The sequence below is a fragment of the Peromyscus californicus genome, unplaced genomic scaffold, assembly GCF_007827085.1.
Source record: "Peromyscus californicus insignis strain IS unplaced genomic scaffold, ASM782708v3 Scaffold_11__1_contigs__length_118956290, whole genome shotgun sequence".
NCBI lineage: Eukaryota > Metazoa > Chordata > Mammalia > Rodentia > Cricetidae > Peromyscus > Peromyscus californicus.
The window spans coordinates 81,795,121-81,814,342 of NW_026294402.1; the positions used below are offsets into that span (position 1 = coordinate 81,795,121).

General features: G+C 41.3%; 1 protein-coding gene across 2 annotated transcripts in view; it reads right to left on the reverse strand.

Annotated features, from left to right (window-relative positions):
- Nucleotides 1–18,612, reverse strand: part of Cep162 (centrosomal protein 162) — a 70,481-nt gene extending 51,869 nt beyond the window's left edge. The window contains exons 1-9 of one of the 2 annotated variants that reach the window (XM_052716074.1): nt 18,354–18,612; nt 17,034–17,150; nt 13,204–13,315; nt 10,147–10,293; nt 9,671–9,854; nt 7,787–7,854; nt 2,180–2,298; nt 714–744; nt 175–291 (exon numbers count right to left, since the gene is read on the reverse strand). In XM_052716074.1, the coding sequence (XP_052572034.1) occupies nt 175–291; nt 714–744; nt 2,180–2,298; nt 7,787–7,854; nt 9,671–9,854; nt 10,147–10,293; nt 13,204–13,315; nt 17,034–17,090 (835 nt within the window). In that variant the 5' untranslated portion in view covers nt 17,091–17,150; nt 18,354–18,612. Of the gene's footprint in view, nt 1–174; nt 292–713; nt 745–2,179; nt 2,299–7,786; nt 7,855–9,670; nt 9,855–10,146; nt 10,294–13,203; nt 13,316–14,421; nt 14,552–17,033; nt 17,151–18,353 lie in introns of those variants that run through there. The other variant, XM_052716081.1, reaches the window with a different exon arrangement.
- Between the last annotated feature and the right edge of the window lie 610 nt (nt 18,613–19,222).

A 19,222-nucleotide genomic window follows, 5' to 3' on the forward strand; every position in this document is an offset into this window, starting at 1 on the left:
ACAACAACTAGTTAATCCTCACCTAGAACACTCCCTTTGTATTGACAGCATATTCACTCTATGAGATTGAATGCCTTTAATGTCCAGATGGTTATTTCGTGAATTTTTCGAGAAATGAAGACAAACACAGAGCATTCCATAGTCAGAGAAGAATCAAACTTTCACATACGTTACCTGTTCCCACTAGCTCCCCACCAGTCGTTTCTGGGAGGGCCTTTGCTTTAGGGCTTGCTTTCTTTTGATCAGGAAGGTCAACATCCTCAACAGAGTCTAAAGAATCGAGCAGCACAACTGCAGGAACATAAACAAAGCATAGGGCATGTGGGAGACTTTGTGTGACGTTTGGTCCAATACAATCAGGCACATGCAATGCTCAAAAGTGAATATTTACATATAAATGTTGTTAGTGTATAATCATGTGTTTCCCCATGTATGACTTTAATAGTATGTACCAGATAATAGGCTAACATCAAAACAAACACAAGTGATTCTATATATCTATACATTTATTTAGAAGGTAAAAGGCCCAAGAAAAACAGAAAAGGAAATATTTCAAACATAACAGGATGGGGTCAAGATAGGCATAAAGGACAAATGACCGAGAAAGTTATGAATTTTAATTCCTTAGAGAGATATTCAAAATAAAGAATTTCATTCAAAATTATTTAGATGAGGTTTTTAAACAGTCTAATTACTTGCCAATTAATATTTACCATTAGCCAGCATGCCGGTTTTCTCTTCCTCCTAAGTCAAAAGAAGAAAATTACATATTGTAATAAAATTACAAAATTATATGAATGACCACAGAAATGCCCACAGTTCTTTGAAGCAGGAGCTACAAGAAGATCAGGAACCATGTTTTCTAGGTTCCTTCACCAACACTTGTCTGAGCCACAGCTGTGTAGGAACGTCTACCTGTCTCTTCTAAACCTGGGCAATTACCAAAAATATTTTAGGCCTTAAGAAGCTTTGCCTAAAGTAGTTAGAGGTCACCAGCTCATCTACTGTGCTCAAAAATTCTGTCTATTTTTTTTTTTTTAAATATCAAAGTAACAGGGCTATGTTACACAGGAGCCTACAATTATAACATTATCAATCAATTAACTGTTCAAAAATTAATTACCAAACATGCATCCAGTTCCCCATTTCCTCTACAGTTTGAAGAACATCACTTCAGACAGGCTGCTACCAAATGGCAGGAGAGAGGCAGTTCTTCAATACTAAGGTTTTTAAGTAGCATTGCCCTGGATTCCGTTCTTGGCTAGGCAGAGTGTAGGGTCTCCTACAGTAACAACTTTACTTTTTTATTATTTTGATTCTTACTCAGCTCTCTACGGGGGTTCCACATTATTATGCAGAGTACACCTTCTTGATAAATGGTAATATCATGCCCCTTATTGATTACTTTTCATAAAATGTTGGGATTGCCAAATTTCAAACATAAATACCATCTATTTCTAAAGATGTCATGAGGTCACATTAATTTTGTTGTTAATTTAAAAATCATCTTGCTTCCTGCAGACTGAGTGATATTGAGGAAATGTATCACATAAATTAAAAAAGCAAAGCCATTTATGTATAACCTCCAAGTGTTTCTATTTAGAGAATCTATGGTTTTATATAAGCTTGAAACATCTTATCCTAACAGTCCCCCAAAAAACTGTCCAGATCAAACCAAAATAATAAATAACAATGAACCCATTAACGACTGTAATATAGCTTAAGTGATAAATTATAGTACATAGGTAATATTTAATGGTAGCCCTAAACACACCTTGGTAAGAACTGAGGGATGACAGACCTAGGGAACAGCAGACTGGGTGTGAGTGGAGCAGTGTGGCCCCTCATCTTAAGCACAGGAGTTCCAGACACTAACACTGCCACTCTTACCAATCCTGAGAAGGCCTATTTACAGCTTACACAAGGTCAAGTCGTACAACGATGCCAGTTCACAGACCAACTGAAAAGCAGTATCAACATTTAACTGTGTTCAATTGCTAAAACGTACCTTAGGTTTTAATATAGCAAAGGTCATCCTGTCTAAAAGCATCAACTATTATGATTGTTTAAATTATACTGACACCATAAGACTTGAAGTTAACAATGTAGCAAGGCCATGAAGAACTCTGTGGCGAGATAAAAGCAGTCACAGAACTGTTGAAGGACAACTGATATATACCTGTGTGGGAACATTCGCTTTTCCTGACTCTGAGTTTTCTTCGGGATGGGTCTCTTCATCTTTAGTAATCAAAGGTGCATCAACATCCTCGGCATCTTCAAAGTCATCACTGTATGTTTCTGAAGGAAATTATTGTTAGAAACAGAAGGATCATACTGTCAAAGTTAAGTTTCAAGGAAGGACTACTGGCTTATAAAGAAGGTATCTCCAAATATAATCCACTGAGGTATTAGCAATAAGGTACCTCCCAGGATCTTTTTTTCTTTTCTTTCTTTCTTCTTCTTTTTTAAATGAATGAGTTCAATTTAAAATGAAGGCTATCTTAGGTTGATTTATTTTCTGTACTTTGACATGTCCCTTACATAAATCCTGGCCCTGTATGACTTCTCTCTTCTTCATTCCTGGACAATTCTTGGTGTAAAGCTCCTGACTATATCTTAGAGTCTTTGTAGTGTGAGAAAAAGGCACCTCCAAGTTAACTGATCTCATCAGTCTACTCATGGGGCAGGTAGAGCAGGAGTTCAATGGCCAGCATCTCTTTCATCAATTTTTAAGTTTATTGTTGTTGTTATTATTATTATTACTATTATTATTTTGGTTTTCCGAGACAGGGTTTCTCTGTGTAGCTTTGGAGACTGCCCTGGAACTCACTCTGCAGACCAGGCTGGCCTTGAACTCATAGAGATCTGCCTGCCTCTGCCTTCCAAGTGCTGGGATTAAAGGTGTGCACTGCCACCGCCTGGCTCTTCATTATTTTTAAATCAAGAAACTGATTGAGATCAGTAGGCTAAAGGAAAGGAATCCTTTTTCAGAATGCAAAGAGTTACAGTGTGGGTGTATAGAGACAGTATGTGAAAGTAGTGCTTGAGAGTGTGACCTGGACCCGGAAGGCCTAGACTCAATTCTTTATCCCACTGCTTTCAGTTTCAGAATGGTGGTCCATCACAAAACCCCTGGCCTTACTTTTCTCATCCATAGAGACGACAACAGCACTGATCTCAAGGGACACTGAGATCTGAGAGCTAAGCAATATTTAAGGAGTATTTCATACATAACATGCACGATCTAAGGGCCAAATATGATGTGCAGTAGTACTGACTGGCAGTATTATAGCTAGTTTTGCTTAGTCTACATTAAAGCTAATGAAGCCATACATCACTTTTTTCTTTTTTCTCTTTGCTGTGTGGAAATGAACTTGGACATGCCAAGCAAGTACTCAGCCCCTCCTTCTAAATGGGAAAATTGCTAATGTACATTATCCCAACTACACTTTAATGTCTTCACTTAGTAGCTGAACAAATTATAGGAAAATATTACCATCTAACATATGACGGACCAGCCTCCTTCCTAGGTATCTGTCAAGAACAGAGTTAATGTGAAATAAGAAGGAAATGTCACTAGAAGGGACACAGGAATGAGAGGAAAACATGTCAGAGATTTCAGAAACATTCAAGTGAATTAAACTGACATAAAGCTGGAGGAACAACCCAGACAGGTGGTCATTCTCTGAGAACCATCTGGGTCAGTCCCCAGCCTCACCAACCACAGTGATACTGAGAGCTATATACACTACAGTATATTATACATTCAAAATATTCCCTATGCTTAACTTCAAAATTATAATTTTCAAAACAAGACTATGTTCTTAAAATTCAGATGAAGTAAACCATAGACAATTATAGTCTAAATACTCCTTTTTGGAGATATTTCTATCCTTTATTGGCAAATTTACCTGTAAACTATGCGTATGGTGCAATCTGAAAAACCTCCTGTCTGCTAGAATAGAAGGAACTGGATTTAAAATCCACCGTGAACAATTAGATGAAATTGGCAGTGGCCATGTCAGAGAAGCTGCAGTCAGCAATGGGATTTATGGAGTACAGCTTAGCACATCATTCCGCTTAGCACAGCTATGATGAACACATTCCCGGGAGGCAAGGCCTGTGTGTGTGTGTGTGTGTGTGTGTGTGTGTGTGTGTGTGTGTCTCCAGAATGCTTCTTCTCCTGCTTGCTGCTGTCTTGTGTTTACTGTATCTGGCATGGTGTGATTACTGGGTGAGAGAATCCTACTGTATCTAGTATAGTGTGACGGTTTCATAGGAAAATTCCCACTCTGCACTGGGCAAATCATAATGGAGATGGTTTTTATGGAGCAATAATGCACAGAGATGTGAGACTTGCTGAGGATGAAAATGAAAACAAGGAAGTTTTATGTCGTATAGACCCATGTGGAAAACCGGGCTGATGATCAAAGAAGGCAATTATGGCCCTGGACCCAGGGTTAGGGCTGAGTTCCTTGGTCATGAAGCTTACAGAATTAATCACAGGTGTCGGTGTACACCTTGAAAAAACAAAGTTGTGAAGGGAAATTAAATGACTCTATTGTGTATAAAGAAAAAAATAAAAAAAAAAGATGGTTAGCTAGACCACTTGAGTCAAGTTTTGTAGAGCAGAAATAGGAGAGAAATCTGCTACCCCGAAACCGCAGACAGCTGCCTGCCAACACAAAGGAACTGGCTGAAATACACTCAGCCTGCTTAAAACTTTGTTAACCGACAATAAAAGAATCATTGTTTTGGGGTGAAGACGTTATAGTGGGAAAATTAATACAAAGAAAAATGTTTAATTACATGTGGTTTCTAAGAAAAACATGTAGCTTGTGATCATAATGTGATTTCTTCCTATGTAAAGATTTTAATTTGTTTTTGGAAAATATGTAACTTGTGTTTGTGAGGTGATTTCCTTTTTGAGTAGGGATTTTTGTTTTAGATAGTACAAAAGAGTTGAGAGAAAAATAAAGCCGAGAGAAGAATGAACTCTGGCCTCTTCAGTCTCCTGTGTGTTTGCGGAGCCACTGACATCACATCTCTCCAGGTTCTCTGACCTGCTGCAGCTGGACTCTGGCACAAAATACAGGAAGTACTTGTTTCTAGAGACCGAATAATCCTGAAGAAATATAAACAAATGAGACATGAGCTCCATAACCACTGAAGGTGAATGCATTTTTGGAGTATGGGGGAAGGTGGGGGAGTCTCAATGAGCTGAGGAAAAAAGAGTTCTGAGAGGCCAAGACACGCAGCAGTCGCGGGGCAGTGATGAGGCATGGGCGTATACAGGCAGAAGGAGTTCCAGAAGAAATCTGCATGGGTCCCTGGGGTTGAGGGTCCTTCTGGGTCATTACTAAATTAAACCCTTAATGTGAAGGTTGTGTCAAGTGCTGGGAAACTATAGCTTGGACAGTTCCTGCAGGTGACACATGGCAGGGAGAGAATTTTCAGCCCCAACCTATGTGAGTGGAAGGCCCTCACTGATCACTGTGGACTATTAGAAGAAACCTCAGGAGGGAATGCCATAGTAGAGCAGACAAGTGATACCCCCAGGGGCTGCTCTAGACACCCCTAAGTGAAACAAGAAGGGCCGAAAACGGACTGTCTACCAGAACAGGATGGACATTTTTAAAGAAGAAAAGGAAATCCAGATATCGTAGAATCCACAACAACCAACAAAAGAAAGCAAAGAATAGGATCCCACGTCCAGAGCAAGTAGCCAAGAGACCTAGACTAGAACAAATCTTGTAATCTGTAGGAGGATTAATATTGTAGAGACCTGGTCAAAATAAACATGACAAGGAGAATGAACAAACTTAAACCCAAAGGAGCTCTTAGGGAAAAAGAAAGAAATGGATGCACATCAAGTGACTGAAGAAAGGATCAGTGAACATAAGGACTTAGCAGCAAGAGCCGGAGCCCTGGGTGAAAAGTCGTTAAAAGGCTCTCGGTGGCCTGAGGGTTGGAGCTCACTGCTGTAGCACCTGTGACGAGGAGCACAGGGCAGGGGCACCGGGACGGCCACAGCACTACACAACCACCAACAACAGAGCGAAGATGCTGAACCATTTCCAGCAGGATGCAAACGAGAAAGGCAGCCTAGACAGCCATGACGTGAACGTTAAACTATACAAGCAAAGGGAAAGCCTTGGAAACAAAACCAGGCAGGCTGCACAGCGTGCCTGTGTAACCGCAGGTTCTACATCCATGGGTTCAACCAACTGTAGAGTAAAAATATCTGGAAACAAACCTTGTCTGCACTAGACATGTACCTTTCCCTCTTTGTCATCATTCTGTAAACAATGCAGAGTAACACTTGTTTACGCTGCACTTATAGGTGTAAAGTAAGTAAACCAGAAATGACAAGGTACACAGGGATGTGCGTGGGCCATATGTAAATACAAGCCAATTGTAAAAGGAACCTGGCATCTACTGCCTGCAGAGGACTAAAGCTAATAGCTCCAGATACCTAGGGATGGCTGTACAGGCAGAGTAACTATAAAAAGTTATGAGTGACTTCATGAGAAATGTGGTCAGAAGAAAATTGAAAACAAAATCCAACTCTATAAAAAAAACCAAAACCAAAACCAAAACCAAACCCTACATCAAGAAAGTAGTGTCCTGTTATTTCTGTCTTTCAACAGGGTCTCACTACAAAGCCCAAACTGGTCTTAAATTCTCAATCCTCCTGCCTCAGCTTCCCAAGCCTTGATGCGATCCACCATACCTCATATAAAATACTCTTTAACAATGAAGGTAAAGCATATTTTCAAACAAGAAAAGCTAAGAGACTTTGTTCATAACAACATTTAAACTAGATGGCTTAATGAAGGTTCTTCATGCTGAGGAAAACAGTATGTGTAGAAACTGCAATACATACACAGGAGTAGAGTACAGGAGCCCACAGTGAGCAGTGGACCAACACAAATCTTTATGAGGATGTACCTGACATTCCTTAAAAGATTTTCAACAATAGTAACAACATATGCTGGTATTTTAAGAGAAGTAGAACAAAAAAATACCTAAAAATGGGCACCTGAGGGGGCGGGGATTTGATGTTATTAAAATGCATATAAAGTAGAATGTTACTTGAATACCCTCAAATAAGATAAAAATATGTATGGTTTGTAGCATTTAAGATAAAAATACAACAAAAAGGTTTAACTAAAAAGCCAAAAGAGGGAGTAGAATAGAATTCTGCAAGTAAACCAGGGGAATGCAGAACAAAAACAATAAAAACAGTAAACACCATTTATAAAGGGTAGATGCTCATCAGTTACACATCAAAGGCAGCCATGTTAGTCAGAGAAGCAAAGCACAGCCCAGCCAAGCAAACCACTGTAAATGTAAAAACAGACACCCACACCTTTAATACTAGCACTTGGGAGGCAAAGACAAGAGGATCTCCGAGATCAAGGATAGCCTGGTCTATGCAGTGAGTTTAAGGTTAGCCTGCTTTACAGAGTTACTTCAGGGCCATCCAGCAATGTAAAGCAAGACTTTATCTTTTAGAAAAAAGTCCAATGGAGGGAAAAGTACCACTTCCTGGCACCACACACTGGAGGTCTTTGTGCTGCCTTTGGATCCCCACTGTCTTCACAACAAACTTCATATGAGACAGCGGTTCCCTCTTACTAATTTCTTAGTTATTGGGATAATAGCACAGGCACTCTACACACTGCTGCTCACAGCACTTCCTGAGACAGTGTGGTTTACTTTTTCAGTACCGTTCTTATCAATATCTATACTATCCACTGTATTATCTTTTCAGTGAAGTTACCTGGCAGTCCCTCATGTTCTGATTCATTCTCATGTTCATCTTCAGCTGGTTCTGTGTTAGTGTGATAACTGGAAAAACATTTAACATGCAATATCACAGGTTAATATATATCCATACAATATATGTTGCATTATTTGTTTCAAATTTTCTAAAGTACCATTGTTCTATTGAAGTTTTATCAAAGCTAAAAACTAGGGTTATAGAAGGAAAATGTTTTGAAAACAAAAAATTCTTAAAGCCTAAAACTAATTTGTAGCTGTATAAATAATCAAAAGAAAATGCCATTTTTTTAGATACAAACACACACAATTTTACACGTGTGTGCATTAATATGAACACACATCATCCCGTGAACCAGGTACCTCTTCTTCACTAGAGATTAGGAATTATGAGCTATGAGAATTAAGCAAAGTTTAGAGGAAGGCCAAAACAACAATAAAACTCCACAAATAAGATGAGCATTTATATGCCAATAATTAATTTAACTCTTGATGGAAGCTGAATAGGGGGCCTGCAGTGGTTTGGATGATAATGACGCCCACAGGTTCATATATGTGAACACTTGTTCCTCAGTTGGTGGATGAGAAAAGGTGTGGCCTTGTTGGAAAAGATGTGTCAGTAGGGTGGTCTTTCAGGTTCCCAAAACCCATCATTCCCAGTTAGCTCTCCCTGCCTGGTGCTTGTGGATCTAGGAGTGAGCTTTGAGGTGCCCCTGCCACCTGCCACCACGCCTTTGCTCCACCATCACGGGCTCTAGCCCTCTGAAATCGTTCAGGCCATGAAAACTCTTCCTTTTATAAGCTGCCTTGGTCACGGTTTTCCATCATAGCATTAGAAAGTAACCAGGACAGAGCCTTAAACCAGGTACTGGTACAGTTGTGAGAAATAAAGTCCACTGCTTCTGACTGAAGACTTGTTAAATGTCACTTCCTACAATGCTGGAAGCTTGTCACAGCTCATGCCGGTCCAGGTGCTGCTTCATCTGCTGAGATTTGGCTCTGGTTATCCAACCATGTGCATGTCCACATGCCATGATCCTCCAACTCTTTCAGTTCTACTTCTGTGCTCTTAAGAACCCAGAAAGACCATGACCTGATTTTCATTTATGAGAGGAAAAACAGCTACATGGAACGTTAAACTAAGGAAACTAAAGGGCTTACAAAGACTGGAGAATGGCAATGGTCTACTGTGCTCTAGAGAGAGTGGCCAGCTCCGTCAACTAGGATCTCTAGATAAAAGGGGTTTCAGATAACCAACACTCACCATGCACAGAGGTAAGACACAAACCAAATTTGTCTTGGCTTCTTCTTCTTCTTTTTTTTTAAATCCAAGCTTATAATAATACGGACTTTTATTTTCCTTTGTCCATAGAAAGCCAGTATTTTTCCTAGCAAGGACCTGGCAGTGTACTATTACTTTCCATAGTATCTTACGTATGAAATTTCATGTATTTAAAGGAAGAATGGAGATTCAACTCTACATCCACATACTCTGTCCATACATTAGAAAAACTTGACTATAATCAACATAGAACACAGTTCAAAAGATAAAGCAAGTTGACCTGAGGTCATGTCCTTGGAAACTACATAAAAAGCCACGCCCAGTACGTGTGCCTGTAATCCCAGCAATGGGGAGCTGGAGACAGGCGATCCCTGAAGCTTGCTGGCCAGTCATTCCAGCTGAACTGGCCATCTCCAGGGTCACTAAAGGCGGTTTCAGAAACCGTGGAGAGTAATTAAGGAAGATACTTGGCACCAAACCCTGGCCTCCACACATTAAAAAACAGGATGGGATCTGTCTGTTATATATTTATCTACTAGAATTCATGCACATATAGAAATACAGAAAAGCACAAACATTAGTTAATGTTTTTATTGTATTTACCTATGTAAAGCTCTGAATTGTGTGGAGTCATCAGAATCCAGTTCTTGATTTAATTTGGAATAATCAATAGAAGATGTCAAGCCTTTTTCAAGTCTGGCAAAGAACTGCTCCTTCTCTTCTTGTTCTTCTAAGGTGTCCAACCCCAGCTCCAGGGTACTGTGATGAAGCTCAGAAATGACTAACTCTACAGAGAGATGAATGACAAACACACTTTGTTAACATGGACGACTTTGATAAAATTAAGCAATACTTCTGCTGATGTTGTATAGGAACCTCCTCCCCTGCCCCCATCAAGCAGATCTACAAAAGGCTGTAGGGCAGACTTTGTCTCTAAGCTGTGATTCTGATTCTCTGGGGAGATCATATAATCTGTCTGTACGATCTGTGATGGAAGCTTCGGGATGGCTGAGCCCACTGCTACAAAAGTCTCTGAAGTACAGTGACAATGACTTCCTGACTCACATCCTCCTTCTCACCATTGGCTTCTAGGCTGTCAACACTTAAGATGGAGGTCCCACTGCTCTTAAGAAATTGAGCTTTTTCAGCAGACTCCTCTTCTGAGTTCATAACAGGCTGAGAAGTCTTCTTTGTCTTCAAATAGCTCACATTTGTCCCAAGCAGTCCTAGGAAGGAGACCTGATGAGTTGGTATTCATATGTATACTCAGGTGGCTGTACTCAGGGAGCTGTTCTGATCACTATGCCAACACAAGGAAACTGTCTTCTTGATTTTGTACAGCATGGCTACAAATCTGACATACTTAATAAAAATGAAACAACTAGACCTAGAATTAACAAAAGAAAAACTCTAATTTTGCTTGATTACAGTACCCTTTGTTTTAAAGCGAACATTTTAAAAGTTTGTGTAAGATTCCTTTACCCAGTTTTGCTGCTTGAAACAGACTGTGGAGAGTGTGAACCAACATATCAAACTCAAGACGGGGAGAGTAGGTTCAAGGACAGTTATGAGGGCTAAACAAGTTCCTTGTAAATATCATTTCAGGAAAACACCAGCGCATCTCTGAAGTCATCGTTTCACAAACACTAGGAAAGTCTCACACCAGGGTATGTGTAGTATTTGTTTGGAGAAGCGAGGCTATCACAGTCTCTAACAACATTTTTGAATGTCACACTTTCTCTGAAACTACGTTATAATGGCGATATTACATGTATTTCATGATTGATTTGTGTCATAGTTAGCCTCTGCTATCAACCTGACAAAAACACCTTGGGCTCCGGAATAAACTTGTTTTCTGGCTTGATGTGAATAATGATCTTACTAGATCGCACAGTAACTTCCACACAGCTGTACAAAGTCGCGATCTCTCCACAGACACCGCAGATGACTGAGTGCCAACCACAGCTGGGGCGCTGCTGTGGCAATGCCTCACTCTGGCTCTAAAGTTGGACTCAACAGCTGTGACCCAGACCAACAACAGAAACTCACAGATAATTTAGTTACTGAACAATAAGAGAACACTAGTTTCACTCACTAGGCAGAACCCTCTAGCCTTAAGACAACTGGAAAAAAAATTCAAAATCCAACATTCTATGAGAATTTGCTCAGTTTTAACGTTTACTGGTAGCTACTCAAGACTGGTAATAAATGCATCCCTCTCCTTAGGATGGGTATACAGGTCTCTCAGAAGCTTCTTCAATCCGCGGCAGGACTCCCATCTAGTGAGTGCGATAGTGCCTGGTACACGGGACGCTCTTTGAACTCATTAAATGCTTGTGACTGGGAACGGGGCAGGCTACACTCTGGGGGAGTGTAGCAGAGCTCTCCTGTACTAGCGAAGTCTGAAGGTCTGTGCTTCGCCTAGCTTTGCCTGTTTCTTTTATTAACTGCACCTACTTTGGACCGACACCTTTCTTAAAAAACAACGGATCATTTTAGTTGCTACAGGCAAGTATTTTTGTTCTAGGAGCCATTCTTTCCTTCTGGGATATTTGCATATTTCTACTCCGATTTGGTACCTTCTAGAAAAAAGGCTTCAATGCTAATTAAGTCCCAAATCTTTGGCAACAATTTCCAAAGTACTTTTATCCTATTACATCTTTTTTGAATACTAATGGGAAAAATGATTCTAGAAAAAAAATTCTTTGTAAAAAAAATGTAGGCATACTTAATTGTTATGTGGTTTGAGGAATTCATGAAAAATTACCTTGAAGTTTTCACTGAGAAATTCTTTTAATGTATTGCAGTGTTAAAAACAAACAAACGGGCCGGGCGGTGGTGGCGCACGCCTTTAATCCCAGCACTCGGGAGGCAGAGCCAGGCGGATCTCTGTGAGTTCGAGGCCAGCCTGGGCTACCAAGTGAGTTCCAGGAAAGGCGCAACACTACACAGAGAAACCCTGTCTCGAAAAACCAAAAAAAAAAAAAAAAAAAAAAAAAAACAAACAAACAAACAACACCATCACCATCATCATCACCAACAAAACAACTAAGGAGCACTGTGAAATCTATGCTAACACAGGAAAAGAAGCGCTTCCCATCCCATCCAAAGCTCCCAAGTCCAGGAGTGCCACACAATGTGGAGGCGCCCTGTGGTGTTGGAGAAAACACTTGTGCTAACAGGGAGCTGGAAGGGCTACTGCAGGACTGTGCAGAGTAGTGACAGGCCTGGACAAGGAGGTTGAGAGGAAGGCCTATGACGGCTGGGATCCAAAGGTGTTTCTAGAAGACAGAGTAACTGAGTGTGGCTAGATCACATAGCGTAGAGAGGAGGGCCACCATCAGATGATGTAGAATCTCAACTGTCATTCAGAATTCAGGCTCGATCTTGTAGGGGGAAAATGGAAAGAAAAACAACAACAAACCCTGCTCCCCACAATGACAACAATAAAAGCCATAGGTAAAATCTTCCCCTAGATAGGAGAAACAGAAATACTGCTAGTCGACATAATTGCGTTTAACCCTGACCGACCAGTACTGAGAACATAGTAGTAGTCATGATTCTTTCAACTGTGGCAGCAACATAAGCGGAAGTCTATGCCATACAGTGTGACTTGCTTCGAGTCATAGACAGCACTACATATGATGCACAACTATTATATAGGTAAGCAATACTTAAAGTCACACTGCATTTGCACAATGTGACTAGGAACATCCTGGGAAAAGTCTAAACACTTGTCAGAGAAAACAAATGCATGTGTTACTGTTGAGGCAGTAAATTATTGCTTTTCAGTACTTATTAGTAAACTGTGATTCCAAATTCTACTTATTTGTTTATGTGGTTACATGAATAGTGGCAGATTATTAAACCACCTAACGTCTATTTATATCATATACAAGGTAAGTAAATATGTAAATATACTTGGCTAATCTCCTTAATTTAAATTATCTCAATGCAAATTAATGTAAAAAGACATTCTCAATTACATAATGTGTAACAAAGTAGGATAATATGAAAATCAACTCAAACCTCAGTTTTCTTTACAGTTTAATAATGCAGTAACTGCAGAATTAAAAGTCTTGACTGACCTCTTGTGGTCATATAATTTAAAACAAAGAAAAATTAGCAGGCTTTACCATCATCAAAATCATCTTCAGTTATCCACCAAGGCACTGTATCTTTCTTCTTCATTTCTTTTTTAGGTTGTCTAGGTGTTTTGTTTGAATTTTCAAAAGAATCATCTGAAAGCTGCATTAGATACAAAAGGTTAAATTTTAAAATACATTTCAAATTACAAAATCTCAGCTATAACTACATGTTTTTCCTTTAGTTCTTTCACAGTTCAATTATCACATGAACAATAGTCTAAGAAATAATGTATAAATTCCATCTCCAGACATAAGTGGCCAAATTTCAAAATTGAACATATGTCTTCGACTACTGATTTCATATCTAGAATTAAACAAGTAAGGTTCCATGGTGGTTTGAATGAAAATGGCCCCCAGAGGCCTATAGGGAGTGGTACAATAGGTGTGGCCTTGTTGGAAGAAGTGTGTCAGTGGGGGCGGGCTTTGAGGTCTCAAATGTTCAAGCCAGGCCCTGTGTCTCTCTCTTCCTGCTCTCAGCTACCTCTCCAGCACCATGTCTGCCTGAGTGGCACCATGCTTCCTGACATGATGATAATGGACTAAAACTCTGACTCTGCAAGCCATCCCCAGTGAAATGTTTTCCTTTATAAGAGTTGCCGTGGTCATGGTGTTTGTTCACAGCAATAGAAACCCTAACTAAGACAGGCACAACAACAAAGAAAATATGATCAACATATTTGCTTAGAAAACAAAGAGTAAAATCCTATATTCTGGACCTTTTCTAGGGTCTAAGAACAAGCAGCAATTTAACAAACTTACTACAATGACTCTAAAACAGAGTTCTAGAGTCTCGGTGGGTGGAGATGTAGTGACCACAGAAATAAACATTTTGTCCCAGATATCAAGCAACATGTATGTATTTGTCCCTTTCCACTCCTTAGCTATGTTTTTAGCACAATTCTGAATCCCTTTTTCTAACTCCAACACCCCCTCCCTTCCAGACAATAAGGGAGCCTCCCTCTTCTCCTTGTCCCGCCTCTAAGCTCTCATTCTGTGAGGCCCTTCTCCCCACTTCAGAGAGTCCATTCTTTTCCTCTGCTCTCAGGAGAACCTGCAGCAGGGTTACCTCTCCTCTCCATTTCTTTGCTCCTTAGCAATGCACGCACATCAACTCACTAGCTTCACCTCCTCCGCTTCCTCTCCTCCCACTTCCCTCAGATTATAAACCCGCTCAGCACCGGGTCTCCAGTATCTAGCCAACAGTACCTGGCACAGCTGTGGAATTAGGGAGGAATACTGGAGTCTGCTTTACTTTGGGGTAGGGGATACAGGATGAGCTCTTCATCTCTACCACTCTTGTACTCTACCTAGCTTTTCCTTTACATAGCAATTCTTGGATTAACTGCTCAGTCCCATAAAATGTGGCTTCATCCAAAAACGTTTTCCCTCAGGGACCAGAAGGCTTTTTAAATGCCTGCCAAAACAAAAATATGACCAGTCATCCGCTGACCCCATGATGGGAACTGACACCTCCTGGGATGCTGTACCTAGGAATTGAGGAACATCCCTCTACTAGGTTCTTCTTCGGTTCTGTGGCCTCAGACAGCTAGTTAACAGTTAGGGGCTCCTGAGCCCACTCCTTCAACATAAGATTTCTCCTAGACTATGTTCTTCATCCTTCTCCATTCTCATTCCACAGCCCCCTCCCCACCCGAATCTCCATAGGAAGAAATCATGTTTATCACATGCCTTCCCAGTGTCAGGATCCACACCTGGTTTATCTCACTTATCTTTAAGCAATCTTGTAGAGATTACTGATGAGTAACTAAAACCCAAAGGGAAACCACTGCCCTCGTAGCAACTGTTAGAGTGATATCTAGTGGGATCCAAATTAACTAAGGACTCCTGGGAGGACTGTCTACGTCCCACTACTGCATGCAGCCATCCAAGTAGGATGATACCAGGGTGACTATCTAAGCTTCCCAAATGACATGTTTTCACCTGCCAAACAGAAAATGGTATCTCAACAACTTGATGGAGTTTCAATTTTTAAAATGCTTGAGAAGAATTCATTGTCTTCCAGGTAGGAAAAAAAGAAGGTTGTAACATAAAAACCTCACTTTATTTCCATCTGAATTTCTGGGATCTCTATCACTCTCCAGTTTGTCTTTAAACATTACCACCACATTGAAACATTGCATTTCTTGCCCTTGGCCCCACAGTTTCTCTGTCTACATTCAGGGACAGAAGCATGCCCATTGAGAGCTGCGGCACGGATCAGAAAAACAAATGATGAGTACCAACTCTCCCAATACACTGTGGGTGTTCTGCCTTTCAAAATCGTCTACACGGCTTCTCAGGTTATTATCATCACACAAAACCAAAAAGCTGGCCCACAGATAGTACCGACATTAGGAAAGATAACGGAAATTGGAACCTTCATAAATGAATACACTGTCAAGAGGAATAACAGCATATGACATATACATACATCCACACTCAAAGCTGCATGATTATTCATAGCAGCACTATTCATGACTAGCCCAAGTAGAAGGATCTCAAACGTCTGTCAACTGAAAACTTAATAAACAAGATGCAGTATAGCCACAGAATGGCAAGCTACTCACTAAAAGGAAATGAGACCAAGACGTACAGTAACATAGATAAACCTTGACAACACTGCATTAAGTAAAGGACGCCAGACTCCAAAGACCACACATACCGCATGATTCCATTTCTATGAATATCTGTAACAGCCGAACTTGGGGACAAAAAGCAATCAGTGGTTGCCTAAGCTGGGGGAAGGACAAGGAGTTGAGAGTAACAATTACAGGATAAGGGATTTCTTCTCAGGAGTGACGAATGCGTTCTACAACTACAACGGTGAAGGCTATGTACTTCTAAAACGGTTGTCATACACATTTTAAATGGGTGAGTTGTATGGTTTGTGACTTGCAACTGAAGACAACTAACTTTAAAAAATTGGGTTTAACTACTCCCCTAAAGCCAGATATTGAATCGTATCTTTGAGCAAAATGTTTGTTCAACAATTTATCAAAATGATCAAGGGAGTTAGCATGCCTCTTAAAACGATGGTTCTGTGTGTGTGTGTGTGTGTGTGTGTGTGTGTGTGTGTGTGTGCGTGCACGCGCTCGTGTATGTATACCACACGTACCATGGAAGGAATGCTATATTCATTGGGAACTGCGGGGGTAGACTAGGTATCATGGTGTTGAGCTAACAGGTACCAGCATTTGAAATGAGAAGGAACCAAGGGCTGCTGGGCATCTTCTGTAGGTGGGAGTTGAAGGAATGTGCTTGCTGATGGGGTGGTGTTATGCCCAGATCTTGCGGGGACCCCCAAAAGACCACTACAGAGACTGAATCCCATATGTAATAGCAAAGAGCCCAAGCTTCATCTCTCTGCCTCTCCCACACAGCGGTGAGGGCAGAGAGCCCCGAGCCCAGGTGGGGTAAGGTTTTTATCATAGTAGAGGTTGGGGTGAGGGGATTTCCAGGGTTCAGGACCCTGAATGGCTGACATTTGTGTGGGGGTATCTCAGCAAAAAGAAGAAACAGGTGTGTGCTAGGCTCAGGGACATCTGGCCATGTTATCTAACCTTATCTAACAGTTGGAATGTTTGGGATGTCAAGTACTTCCCCATCCTTGGGTGGTGTCAGCTTATGGCTTTTCCTAGATCCAGGTGTTGCCTGCCAGTAAGCCTGTCACGGCAGCTATGTCTGGGCCCCTAAGTCTGTCATGGCAGCTGTGTGGTCAATCTGGGCCCTCCACAGTGGTTATGTTTTCAAATGAAAGCCCTTAAGGATGGGTCTTATGAGACAAATTTACAATCTAGCTTTAGAAAGCTTGAACTTACCTCCTTCATAAATTGTTCAAATTCTTCATCAAGTTCTTCTTTGGAATAGTGAGCCATAGTTAGTAATTTTCACTTCACACAGAAAGCATCCTAAAAGTACTTAAGGCATTGGAAACGCTAAATAACAAAAAAACAGAAAAACAAAACAAAACACCTCTTGAGGAAATCATCACTAAAACAACACTACTTAAATGTCAGAAAAATCTTATCAAGACAGGATAAAAATCACAATTATGCTATGCTAGTGGAGTCTGAATTCACTGGAGCAAACTGACTTGAGAAAGTAGCTTGTGAAGTTTAATCTTCTACTCAAGTCCGTAATTACATTTCATCCAATTGTTAAGAGTTGGGCCCCAAGATATTTTCCACTGTATACGTATTTGTCTCTGCTAATACCTCTCAGAAGCCAGGTCCTCACAGAGAACGTTAAAAAAAAAAAAGCAGGAAGTGGAGGGGGCACCTTTTTCTTGTAAAGCACAGTACAGTTTGTGCTGCTTGATTTAGTCAGTTATTTTCAAATTAATGGTTTTGCAAAAACAGATTTCCTACAAGCAGGGATGTCGCCAGACATAAATAAAGTGAATTTATAAGACAATACAATAAAGAATTTAGTAGTGCATACCTGAAATCCCTACAATAAGGAGACAGAAGGCTATCTAGACGGAGGCCAGCCTGGGCTACAGCATGAGTTCCAGGTTAGCCTGAGCTACACGGTGCTAAACACCTGTCTTAAAACACCCCAAACAAGTACAAAATACCCTTGAAAGTTAATGAGATGCGCTAATCGCTATGAACTGTTTCTCTTGAAGCAAAGGCAGGCTAACAGAAACAATGCCCTGAACATCTTGAGTGTGATCTAGCCTAGTTGCAGCTCAAAGCTCAACTCTTTCCCCTTGGCGAGGCCATCTTCAGATCTGTCCTAGCTTTGGGATTTAACTCCCTGGGGCAGCACAAACCCTGGTTGCCTTTTCTAAGGGACAGGAGCGGGAGGATTCGAGCGTATAATATCCCCTCCAACCTGCAGGACAATAAATAACTAATGTCTTTATTTGCATTTTTGACCGAGAGGTCTAAGAGTCTGGATAAGGCATTGCACAAATAGGTTGGTCACAGGCGGACCTCACGAAAGGGCCCTCAGTCTGGTGGTGTTCAGGCTGCAGAAAGCACAGATTTTGGGGGGCTGGCCCGAAGCAAAGACGCATCCGACTTGGAGTCCGTCAGAGGAGCAGAGTAGCGCGCAAATAAAAGTTTGAGGACCGGGCCTGAGATACAACCTGGAAATATCAACAGGGTAGCATGCAGCGACAGCGCCTGACCTACCTGCTACCGGGAGCCCGCGCTTTCCGGAAAGTCCCGGCAGGCCAGCTGTTGTCAGGGCAACAGACCTCCACCGGCGGGCAGGCTCCGGGAGTCACGTGAGGTCACGTGACACACGGGAGCCCTCCGACAAGCTGCCAGTTTCCCAGTGACTTTGCAAGTGGAGAATGGAGCCACCAGGCTCCGCAGGATGCTGCGGCCGTAAGGGACGTGGGTGCGGCAGCACCTTTTCCTATGATCCCTAAAAACCCGAGTGCAGCAAGCCTGACTCGGGAACAGGGCGCAAGCACACAATCTGGAGCCAGCGCAGGGCTTCTTGGGAGTTGTAGTTTAATCCCCCGGTGCTTTTCCTTCCGCAAAGGGCTGCTCCTCTTTCCAGTCCTTCTCACTCCTTGCATTTGAAGCCTGTTTTCTAGGTTGAACGTTTCCAAAACGATTTATGAGGTTGGATTTCCTTCACGTAACAGCTCATGTGTGGGTGTTGTGAGAGAAACACAAACCTGGTAGAAATAATTCTAGTTTTTGAAGAAGAGAGGTCCGCCACCTAGTGGACAAGCATTTGAAAATGCACAATACCAAGATTCCCAGTGAGACAGCCAGCCGCACTTGCACAGCCGCTCTGGTTTTTCTAGTATCCTACTTTTCAAAGCTCTCCTCTACAGTGACTTGCTTGGGTTTTTGCGCTCTCTTTCTCCCATTCCCTCTCCCCATTCCCCTTCTTTCGCTCTCTCAATACATATACACGCAGACACGTTCCGCATCTCAGAGGACCATTCAGGAATCAAAGTAAAATCTTCAAACAGCAGAGGGGCTTGCTTCTGGTACACACAATTCTGTACCTCCTTTCTATTTCTAAAAATTTCCAAAAATTC